Source organism: Leucopleurus acutus (assembly GCF_964270905.1).
Source record: "Leucopleurus acutus genome assembly, chromosome: 7".
Lineage (NCBI taxonomy): Eukaryota > Metazoa > Chordata > Mammalia > Artiodactyla > Delphinidae > Leucopleurus > Leucopleurus acutus.
In genome coordinates this window covers 103,781,213-103,792,288 of record NC_139150.1, presented here as the reverse complement: position 1 = coordinate 103,792,288, position 11,076 = coordinate 103,781,213, and the positions used below count along the sequence as shown (strand labels likewise).

Here is an 11,076-nt window from a genome sequence, read left to right as displayed (position 1 = left end):
ACATTGTTGTATGATTCACCCCCAGGACTTTTTCACCTTGCAAAACTGATACTCTATACCTATTAAAAAAAACAGTTCCGGGCTTCCCTGGTGGCGCAGTGGTTGAGAGTCCGCCTGCCGATGCAGGGTACACGCGGTCGTACCCCGGATCGGGAGCATCCCACATGCCGCGGAGCGGCTGGGCCCGTGAGCCATGGCCGCTGAGCCTGCGCATCCGGAGCCTGTGCTTCGCAACGGGAGAGGCCACAGCAGTGAGAGGCCCGCGTACCGCAGAAAAACAAAAAAGAAAAAAAACAGTTCCCCCGCACGCTTAGAGCCCGTGCTCTGCAACGCAATGAGAAGCCAGTGCACCACAATGAAGAGTAGCCCCCGCTCGCCGCAACTAGAGAAAGCTCGCGTGCAGCAACGAAGACCCAACGCAGCCAAAATAATTTTAAAAACCCAAAAAACAAACAGCTCCGCATTTCCCTGTCCCCCCAGCCCCTGGCAACCACCATTCTACTTTCTGTCTCTATGAATTTGAATAATCTAGTTGCTTCATATACATGAATCATACAGTAGTTGTCTTTTTGTAACTGGCTTATTTCTCTTAGTATAATGTCCTTAAGGTTTGTTCCTTTATTTGAAATGTTTTTAACAAAATGAATACTCATTCATAGAGGTATTCCAGGGTCAATGTCCCGTGAAGTTTCCTCTTGTCAGATTTTATTTTTGTAAGGATGAGTTTTAGCTGAGCATGTGTGCGTCTGTGTGCATGTGTGCCTATGTGCGTGTACGTGTGAGTATGCATGCGCTCACATGCATGCCTTGTGCCTGTCTGATTTGTTTTATTTTTCTTGTCAAGGCTGGTACTTCACCATCTGTAAGGCTCTAAGTGATTCATGTCATCTTACCTCACACTATTCCTGTTAAGTCATGAAGCTAAAATAAATAGACATTTCAGAAACAAGTGAGTCGTTGGTTGAAAGTCAGATTGCAGGGCTGTTCTGTTTGTGACTGAATTATCTCCAGCGCTGTTCTAGGGGAGACAGCGTCTTGGTTGTAATCCCTGAGTAGGTCAGCTTAGTGTGTGTTCCGTGGGCAACATAGCCACTTCTAGCCCTGCCCCCACCTTGATTCACAAAGGGCGTGCGTGACCATGGGAGGGTTCTCTCTAAAATCACCCAAGGCCTGTGTCCTATGGCCTCTGGGACACGGCATTATCACCACAAACAAGGACACATTCATGTCCCTGGCTTCCTCCCAAATGTCCTTCGATTCCTGCCAGACGGGACTGAGAAAAATGAGCTCCATCTTCCTGGAAATTGTCTTATTTTGATCACTCTGAATGCTGATCCTCTGAGGAGGCCAGGCCAGAGGGCCCCCACAAGGGGACTGTGATGGAGGGGGGAGGAGGACAGAACCTGAACTCTAGCCTTGGCACTGCCATTCACATGCCCCTGATGGAACCCACCGGTTGCTGTGCCCCAGAGCTTGGGCCATGCTGGACACATGGTAGGCACCTAGTAACTATTTACTAAGAAAAAGAAGTGAGTTTTCCCACATAACCTTGGACAAACCAGCTAACCTCCTTCATCTTCAACTACCTTCTCTGTAAAATGAAATAACGGGCTAGCATGAGCTCTGTTTTTCCTCTCAACTTGAGTATTCTTTGATTTGAGGAAGAGCTATCTAAATTTAACTGTTATCACTTCTATGTCAGCATGTTCTGGGTAGGGATACATTTCAAGAGAACAGTTTTTTAAAATTTATCTTCCCGGAGAAATAAAATGGCTTTTCTCCTTAGGGTAACACTTCAGAGTCGGAGGCTGGGTGGAGAAAAGAAGCAGGATTTTGGAGATTAGTCATCAGCCTAGAATAAGAGTCTATAGATGATTGCCTGTCACTGCCTCGGGTCACTTTTGGGATAACAGGAATGTCCTGGTAAGGAAAACACAAAGATGTTCTATTAAAAATAAATAAATCTCCTTATGAAAGTGAGGAATCGATAGTCAAACAATCCAAGTTATCCAGCAAGGATACTATGTGCTTGTATGCATTTGAAAGCCCACCATGCCCTTTACAGTTTACTGTATACATTTATTATACAGGATTTGATTAGTCTGTGCTTAAAGCAATTTGCTTTTAGAACAAAAATCAAAAAAGAAAAGAAAGGAAAGGAAATCTGTGATAGGCAAAGTTTTTTGTTTGTTTGTTTTCTCTTGATACGTCGATTGTTCTGTGAAACGCTGGGTAACTTACCACGACTGCTGCCTTATAGCAGGACCATGAGACAGCCTGTTGTGGTCCTATTTTATAGCTGGGACATTTCTGGTGTAGGCAGATTCGGTATAAAATGAAAGTATAACCATAGCGCTGTTCAAAATGATGTTATTTTCACTCCTGGAGAGGGATGTGTACCTGTCATTACCAAACCCTGAGAAAGATACAATGGAGCTAGAAGTAAAGATGCTTGGGCGCTCTGATTTGAGCGTTATTTTTTCCTGTATAATTATCAAGCGCTTGCATTACTTAAAGGGGATAGAAGGAGGCACAGAAATCTGTCGGACAGACACTCAAGAGACACGGCACAGAGCGTGCATCTGGGGAAGGGGGTCGGTGACTGGGAGACTGAAGTAGGGGTTGAGAGAGAGACACTCAGTTTTCATAAGGTACGTTTTGTATTTGAATTTTTCGGAACCATATGCATGGAGTATCTTTTCAATTTTTACAAAAAACCATAAATCACTACTCAGACTGCCAGGATAAAGTTTGTTGTAAAACATGGACCAAACTGTCAACAGGCTATTATGTAATAAAGCATAATCAAACTGTAGCATCAAAGTTGAAAAAGACACCATAGCATGTTGAAAACAACGTTGGCATAGCTGTCAGGAGGGACTTACGGCTGTCTGGTTTGGTTATTTCTCTTCTTTGGTTCTCAGTTGCCCCAGGGAATAAGAGGGGGTCGATCTGGGTCAGTGGTTCGCAATCCCGGCTGTGGATTTTTCTACCGCATTAGAAAAATAGTTTAGGAGGGAGGGATCAATTAGGAGTTTGGGATTAACATATACACACTACTGTATATAAAACAGACAGCCAACGAGGTTCTACTGGATGGCACAGGGAACTACATTCAATATTTTGTAATAACCTATAAGGGGAAAAAATCTGGAAAAGAATACATATGTATATGTATAACTGAATCAATTTGCTGTATACCTGAAACTAACACAACATTGTAAATCAACTATATTTCAATAAATAAATTCATTCATTCATTCATTCATTAAAATTTTTAAAATAGTTTAAAAAATAGTGTTGGGGATTCTCTGGCGGTCCAGTGGTTAGTACTCGGCACTTTCACTGCTGGAGGCCCAGGTTCAATCCCTGGTTGGGGAAGTAAGATCCCACAAGCCATGCAGCGTGGCCAAAAGAAAAAAAAAAAAATAGTGTTGCTTGGATCCCGTGCCTAGATTCTGATTTACTTGATCTGAAAACACTGGTCTGTCAGCGTCTCTCAATGTTTCTTTCACTGTCTCACCCCTAAGGAAGCCTTTTAAAGATATACTTTTGCTAACTGCCCTTTCCCATAAACTTTTCATACCACCAGATATACTGTATATCTGTTTATGAACTGTATGTACGTTTGTGCTTTACATATAAAATGAGTAAGATTTTTTGGCCTGTGTTGAGAATTCATGATGTAGATGGAAGTCCCTTGTAAGTTTACCAACTGTATAACTCTGTAAGTTTAACTTATCTGAAATAATGGAAGAAGGAAATAAAAAGAGGATACGCTACAGCGTAAATTCCAACACTGTCTCCGCTGGGTTTTATTACCCAGTCATATAACACACACATGGGTCCTGTACCTTGTAGAGCTGGACCTGCCTTGGCAGGTTACATTACACTCAATGAAGAAAGCAGACTGGTGTGGGGGACAGAAATATCAGACAAATATTGGGAAGATCCATCTCGCCCTTGGGATGTTTCCTGACCACCCTTGCTGTGCGTTACTGGACAGAAGGGCCTCACCCGGTAGTCATCTGCCAACACTGGGAGTGGTCAGACAGAGGCCAGATGTAAACGAGAATCCCAGAATTCATTGGGAGTTTGAGCCCAATAATATTTTTTCTTTATTTAATTTGTTTATTTTTGGCTGTGTTGGGTCTTCGTTGCTGCGCACGGGTTTACTCTAGTTGCGGCGAGCAGGGGCTACTCTTCCTTGCGGTGTGCGGGCTTCTCTTGTTGCAGCACGGCCTCTAGGCTCATGTAGGCTCAGTAGTTGTGGTGCACGGGCTTAGTTGCTCCGCGGCACGTGGGATCTTCCCGGACCAGGGCTCGAACCCGTGTCCCCTGCATTGGCAGGCGGATTGTTAACCACTGCGCCACCAGGGAAGCCCAAGCTCAATAAGCTTTTTTTTTTTTACTTTTATTTGCATTTATTTTTTGCAGCATTTATTCCCGGGCCATAAGTTTTTGTTTGTTCAATTTCTTCTGGGATATCTTTTTCTTCTGGGCAACCTCCTCTTCTGGTTTAGGAACAATCTGTTCTTTTTCAGTAAGGATCATCTCAATGTGGCACGGAGAGCTCATGTATGGGTTGATCCGACCATGAGCTCTATAAGTCCTGTGCCACATCTTGGGGGCTTTGTTCACCTGGACGTGCTCAATGACCAGAGAATCTACATCTAAGCCCTTAAGTTCAGCATTACTCTCTGCATTTTTGAGCATGTGCAGTAAAAATTCAGCACTCTTTTTGGGCCACCGACCCTGTGTCCAGCCCCACTGTTTGGCCTGGGCACACCTATGAGCTCCACCATTGTAGCAACGGAATGGCACACACTGCTTCTTTAAAGTGACATCCTTCAGATACTTGGTGGCTTTTCGGATATGCATACCCTTAATGGCCTGGGCTGTTTCACGAGTGTTCTTAAAGTGAACACGAAGATTTGAACCTCTCGACTTGCATGATTTTGTGGGATTTTCTGGGTCAAGTGAATAGCGAACCATTTTTAGAGGTCACCTCAGGCCACTAACCGGAAAAGGCCCAAAGCTTTTAAACACAATTCTATGCCCAAAGCAAGAGCAAATAATTGGAATAAAAGATAAAACAATCTCCTCTCTAGGAATTCATGGCAGGCGGTGTGTGTTAGGTGGTCCTAGTCACCTCCACTTGTACTGGGGCTGTTTCTAAACAGGTCTGTGGTCCTCCTATTAATAAAAGGGGCAAGAGAAAAGTTTGGCTGCTGCCCATTTAACGGGTAAGACCAATAACAGCTATACTACTCAGAGTGTGGAATTACTTCCAGTAAAATGTTTTCAATTAAGTCTTTTTATTCTGAAGGAACCTTTTACACGTAGGCTGGACACCTCATCATAGCATTTCTTTGCTTTAACAACAAAAAGCTCAGAAAAGTCTAGAAGTTCTAAATATGCTTTTGTAAATAGAGTCCTAGTTTCAGAACTCAGGTTTGATCTGAGATGTGATGCCATACTTGTGGACACAGATCCTGAGTTCTGGGACTTCCTTCCTTCTGGTAAAACAGTAGCTCTCTGGGCTTCTCTGGTGGCGCAGTGGTTGGGGGTCTGCCTGCCGATGCAGGGGACGCGGGTTCGTGCCCCGGTCCGGGAAGATCCCACATGCCGTGGAGCAGCTGGGCCCGTGAGCCGTGGCCGCTGAGCCTGCGCGTCTGGAGCCTGTGCTCCGCAACGGGAGAGGCCACAACAGTGAGAGGCCCGTGTACCGCAAAAAAAAAAACCAAAAAAAAACCCCAGTAGCTCTCTGTTCCTCACCTCATTTTCATCTGAGTGCACCTGTGAAAACTTTTGGTCTAAAGTTGAAGATTCAGGGTCAAAGGAGAGAGTGAGGGGTGGAGGGGAGATGTCAGCCTATAAAAGGAAAAAAATAACAAATAAACAACAACGACAATAATAATAAATCTGGACACTCAGGTTGGCTTGTTCCCTCAAGGGTCTGACAATACAGTTGGTAAATCAGACCATTTTTATGAAAAGTTGAGTAATAATATAAGGTATCATTAAATAGGAGGTACAGATAATAAGGAATTTAGAGGAGGGAGTGCTCGCTGAGATCTGGTGTCAGAGACATTCAGGAATGCTGGGGGTGGAAATACCTGCATATGTATAAGGCAGGAACAAAAGCCAGCTGAAGTCTAAAACGGAACAAAGTTCATCGGGTTAAACTGTTCAAGAGAAGTTTGGAATGAAGTTTCTCCTCTTAATTCTCGTTCTTCAAGCTGCTGCTTCTGGAGTTGTTCCTCTGTCTAATAGTACAAGTCTAGAAGAAAATGATGTGCTGTTTGCACAAAGGTACCTGGGCACCTTTTATGGTCTCCTGGTGGAAACAACTCCCATGCTCAAATGAGAATCATTAGCAACTTCGTGGTGGGCAAAATCCAGAAAATGTGGCATTTCTTCTTGGGGCCTAATGTGACCCGGCAGTTGGATGCCTCTCCTCTGACAATGAGGTCCACACCAAGGTGTGGGAGGCCCAGTGTTCACCATTTTGGCACAATGATGGGGAAACCAGTATGGACAAAACATCATGCCACCTACGGAATCAAGAATTACCCTCCATGGTGTGGAAGGATGTTGACTATGCCATCCCCAGGCTTCTCAAGTACGGAGTGATGTGACCCCCTGCAATTCAAACAGAAGAACCCTGAAGAGGCTGATATTATCATATATTTCCCACAAGGAGCTCATAGAGACTCTAATTCTTCTGATGGCAGAGATGGAAACATCACCTGTGCTTATGGGCCTGGAGCTGGTATTGGGGGAGGCTCGCACTTTGATAGGGCTGAAATCTGGATTTAAACACACCAAAAGCACAAATTTGTTTCTTGTTGCTGGTCATGAGTTTGGCCATTCCAAACATCCAAAGGCTACTATGTTCCTCCTCTAGGCAGTATCACAGCCATAGACCATGGAACGAGCCACCTGTGGCTCCAATTTGACTGTTGATACTATCATTACAATTGGAAGAAAAAGGTTTTTCTTTAAAGATGAGTTCTTTTGGTGGAAGCTTCCTGAGCTATTAAGCCACATATGAAATTGGAACCAGGAGTCAAGTTGTTCTTTTTAAAGATTGCAAGTACTGGTTAAGCAGTGATTTAAAAACCACAACCCAGCTATACCAAGAGTACACATTATCTGGGTTTCCCTGACTCTGTGACAAGATTGAAGTTGCTGGTTTTAATCCACTCATCTACAAGACCAGCCTCTTTGTGGATAAACGATGTTGGAGGAGAAATGAGAGAAGGTAATTATGGATCTTGTTTATCCCATATTGATTACTGAGAAATTTCCAGGAATTGAACCTAAAATTGATGCAGCCTTCTACTCCAAAAGACACATTTATTTCTTCGAGGGATGTAATGAACTTGAATCTGACAAGCTATACAACTGTGTCACCAAAGGCTGGGAAGCAATGGTGGTTTTGGTAGGAATGGTGTAAGTAATGGCATTTATCAATTTACTTCGCTTATTATATATTTACTGCATGTGGGTTTTGTGCCTGGTATGCCTTTATTTAGTGGTATCTTAAGATAAGAAGATAAAAATTTTATATAGACCATAGATTAATGATTATGAAAAATATAAACTGAATTTTTATAATATTTTCTAATTTTGAAAACCTCCAGCAAATAGGTTCTTCATTTTCAATTTTTCTTGTTAAGTTTGAACATAGAAACCCTCGAAGGCCAAGAGGATACATTTTGGAGAATGCTCAGTAAGTCAGTTTCTAAAATCCTTGGACTGAGATACGCCTCTCTGGTTTGCCTAAAATCACGAAATGACATTTCAGTGACCGTTACATTTTCAACAAGGGCATCATTTTATTTTATTAATTAGTTAATTTTGTTGTTTTTTTTTTTTAGCCGTGCCACCACACGGGATGTGGGATCTTAGTTCCCCGACCAAGGACTGAACCTGTGCCCCCTGCAGTGGAAGCATGCAGTCTTAACCACTGGACCGCCAGGGAAGTCCCAAGGGCATCATTTTCATTAAGAGTGAAAGCAGAATTCCCCTTAGAACTTAAATAAAAATGACAATTATGTAAGTAAACTATTTAAATGGTGATAATATAATTTATTCTGTTTCAAGATTGACTTCTTAATATTACATATAAAGTATATACAAATTAAAACTTTGAAAGGAAATAAAAAAACGGAATCAGTGTTCTGTTTGGATCCCCTAATCCTGTGCCAAAGACATCATCCCCTTGGCTTTGACCTACTTTGGATTTCTGGTCTCCACTTCCGAGTTCATCCCAGGCCTCTTGTAGCCTCAGCCTCCCATAACCAGCTTCGGCCTTTGCTGGTGGACGGCTGGCAGTGAGGCCCTCCCAGGACATACCTCCAAGACCATCTCACCTGTGGGGCAGGGGCAGGAAGCAACCGGACCCAGGCCTTGTGGGCAGCTTAGGACTTAGGCAAGTGTGGGGATCAGAGGAGGGCTTGTATGCAGGGGGGATGATCTGAAGAAAGATGCAGAATGGAACATGTGAAAGGTGTTTGGGGGGCTGTGTGTTGGTGGGTTTGCCTGGAACAGGTGGTTTGCTGTGGGGAACATTGAAGCTTCTGGGTTTAAGACCCAAAGATACAACAGAACTGACCCTCAATCTCTAGGTACTGTAAAGAAATAAAAAACTGCGGGAGAGGAAAGTAATATTAGCTGCCGATGTCTAGATCCCCAGTTTAGTTACTGGATCTTTTTGCACAATTTTGTAGTCAGGCTCTTTGGGAAGGGAAGGAGCAAAAGCCTGGTATGTTCATTCTGTTCTCCTAATGAATGGGGAAAACCCACATTTCATCCAGTTTATAGAATCAGAGACTCTGAGGGTGAGAAAGGGCCTTAAAGCCCTGATACTCCATGACCTCATCTGTTGTTTAAAAACCTGCAACATCCAACAACGGGGCATTCGGCCTAGGCTTGAACCCTTCCAGTGTTGGGTGGCTCCCTGCTTCTCAGAGCAAGCTGCAGCCTTCATCCGTTTTAGCTGGTTCAGTCTCCTTGGGATTCCAGGAAGCACCTCTCATTCTCTCTCACGTACCACCAGGTGCCCCTAGATTTTCTCTTTTCCCCTCACCTTCCCAGGCTGAACATCCCAGGTCCTTGAAATGCTTTTCTTGTGACACAATTTTAAGTTTCCTCCTATTCTCATGTCTGTCCTTGCCATATCTTCCTTTATAAAGAATAATATTTTATGGGAATGGACTGGAGGAAGCGTTTATATAGGTTTTAAAAAAAATTTTATGAGACGTAATATATATATATATATATATATCATGAAATCCACAAATTGTAATGTAAATTTCAAGCACTTCCATCCTCCAAAAGGTCGCCTTGTGCCAATTTGCAGACACTCCCTATTCCCACCTGCAGCTCTAGGCAACCACTTATCTGCTTTCTGTCTCTAAAGTTTTGGGGATTTTTTTTTTAGGGTTGCATCTTATATAAAAAAAAAATTTTTTTTTTTTTTTCTATCAGCCATCTGAGAGCCTGTGGAAACAGCTTTATATTATAGAACATTCCTTTGAGATGGTCTTTCTGGGGGGATTTTTGCCTATAGATGCAGACAGGGTGAATAAAAATTCATGAATGATTATTCCATAATGGGTTATCATATAATGTATCTTCCTAATCGCTAAAGATTAGTGATTACCCAAATAGGACAACCAGAGGCTCTCCCAAAATATCCCCCCGAGCTACAGTCCAAATATAGAGTGCTGAATGGACTACTGATCTAACCCAGTGCGGCGCTTCAGACGACTTTGATGCTGTGCCCGGGGTCAGGGAATGAGGACGCGATGGAGCACAGAGGTCTCTCTGCTCTCCTAAACCCTCCAAGCTCAGTCCTGCTTTGTTTCCAACCTCCTCCCTGTACGGAACTCATTACCCATCTCTCGTCTAACTTGAATCCCACCCGCTCTGCAAGATCCAGGTCTCTGATGTCCTCCACTGACCACACACTGGAAAAGCTGTCTGTGTTCAAACACCACGCATTTCAGTCCCACCAGACAATGCGTATGACCATAAATGGCTTGAGAGTGGGGACCTTGTCATTAAGCCTCCCTTAGATCCCACAGCCTTAGATGATGGCCCATCTGAACCCCTGACCCCTGACCCCTGATTTCTCCCTCCTTTGAGCCCCTCGAAGTCTTTGAACTTTTTTCATTATTTTCTGCCTAGTTTCACAGTCCCTTGAGTGCTTCATTATGTGTGGGTGTCCTGTGGGCAGTAGTTTCCTCTTCTGTAAGTCCTCCTTCGGGACCTGACACAGTGCTTCGTACGTAATAATAACAATTAAATGATGACCACCCACATTTGCATATCACGCCTCAGTTTCCAAAGTGCTTTTGTGTCCATTCTGCGATTTGGCCCCATGGCAATCTGGTGATAAAAGTATGATTATTATACTTCTTTTACAGACAAGAAATCTGTGCCCAGCATCCTCGCTTCTAAGATATTCTGATGCACAGTGCCAGCACTCAGCTACACCGCCCTACGGCTCAGTAAATCTCTGTTGAATTGATTTCATGCTACTTGGTTGGTCGCATCGATATGGATGAGGGTACAAGAAGTAAGGAGCAGCTTTGGCTTGTTCTTTGTTGTAGCTTTTGTTGCTGTTCATGTCATTATATATTAATCCATTTATTCATTCAACAGACAAGTACAGAGGGCCAACTACATTCCAGTGCCAGGCTCTGGTTAAGCACTGGTTAAGCACAAAAAGTTTCAGACACTGCCCTTTGGTTGCTGGTCAAGTTGTGAGGGCGAAGCACAAATAAACCCACAATTGAAATATAAAAATTCACTGGGGACTTCCCTGGCGGTCCAGAGGTTAGGACTCCACACTTATACCACAGGGAGCATGGATTCCATCCCTGGTCAGAGAACTCAGATCCTACGTGCCCTGCAGTGGGACCAGAAAGAAAGAAAGAAAGAAAGAAAAAAAAAATTCATAGTGTTAGGGCTATGGGAACCTAGAGGGGGGTCTCGAAATCATCCTGGGGATGGATGCTGGCGAGGTTGTCTCAGCAGAGGCATCTCCTGTAAGTCTTGAAG

General features: G+C 43.6%; 1 protein-coding gene across 1 annotated transcript; it reads right to left on the bottom strand.

The window, feature by feature from the left end:
- Positions 1–4,283: 4,283 nt before the first annotated feature.
- Positions 4,284–5,013, bottom strand: LOC309963578 (large ribosomal subunit protein uL22-like). Its single transcript, XM_082842030.1, has one exon. The coding sequence runs from the start codon at positions 4,993–4,995 to the stop codon at positions 4,441–4,443; it is 555 nt and encodes a 184-aa protein (XP_082698156.1). The 5' UTR covers positions 4,996–5,013; the 3' UTR covers positions 4,284–4,440.
- Positions 5,014–11,076: the final 6,063 nt, after the last annotated feature.

Coding starts and splice junctions, on each gene's coding strand:
- LOC309963578 (XM_082842030.1), bottom strand. CDS start 4,995: ATGGTTCGCTATTCACTTGACCCAGAAAATCCCACAAAATCATGCAAG.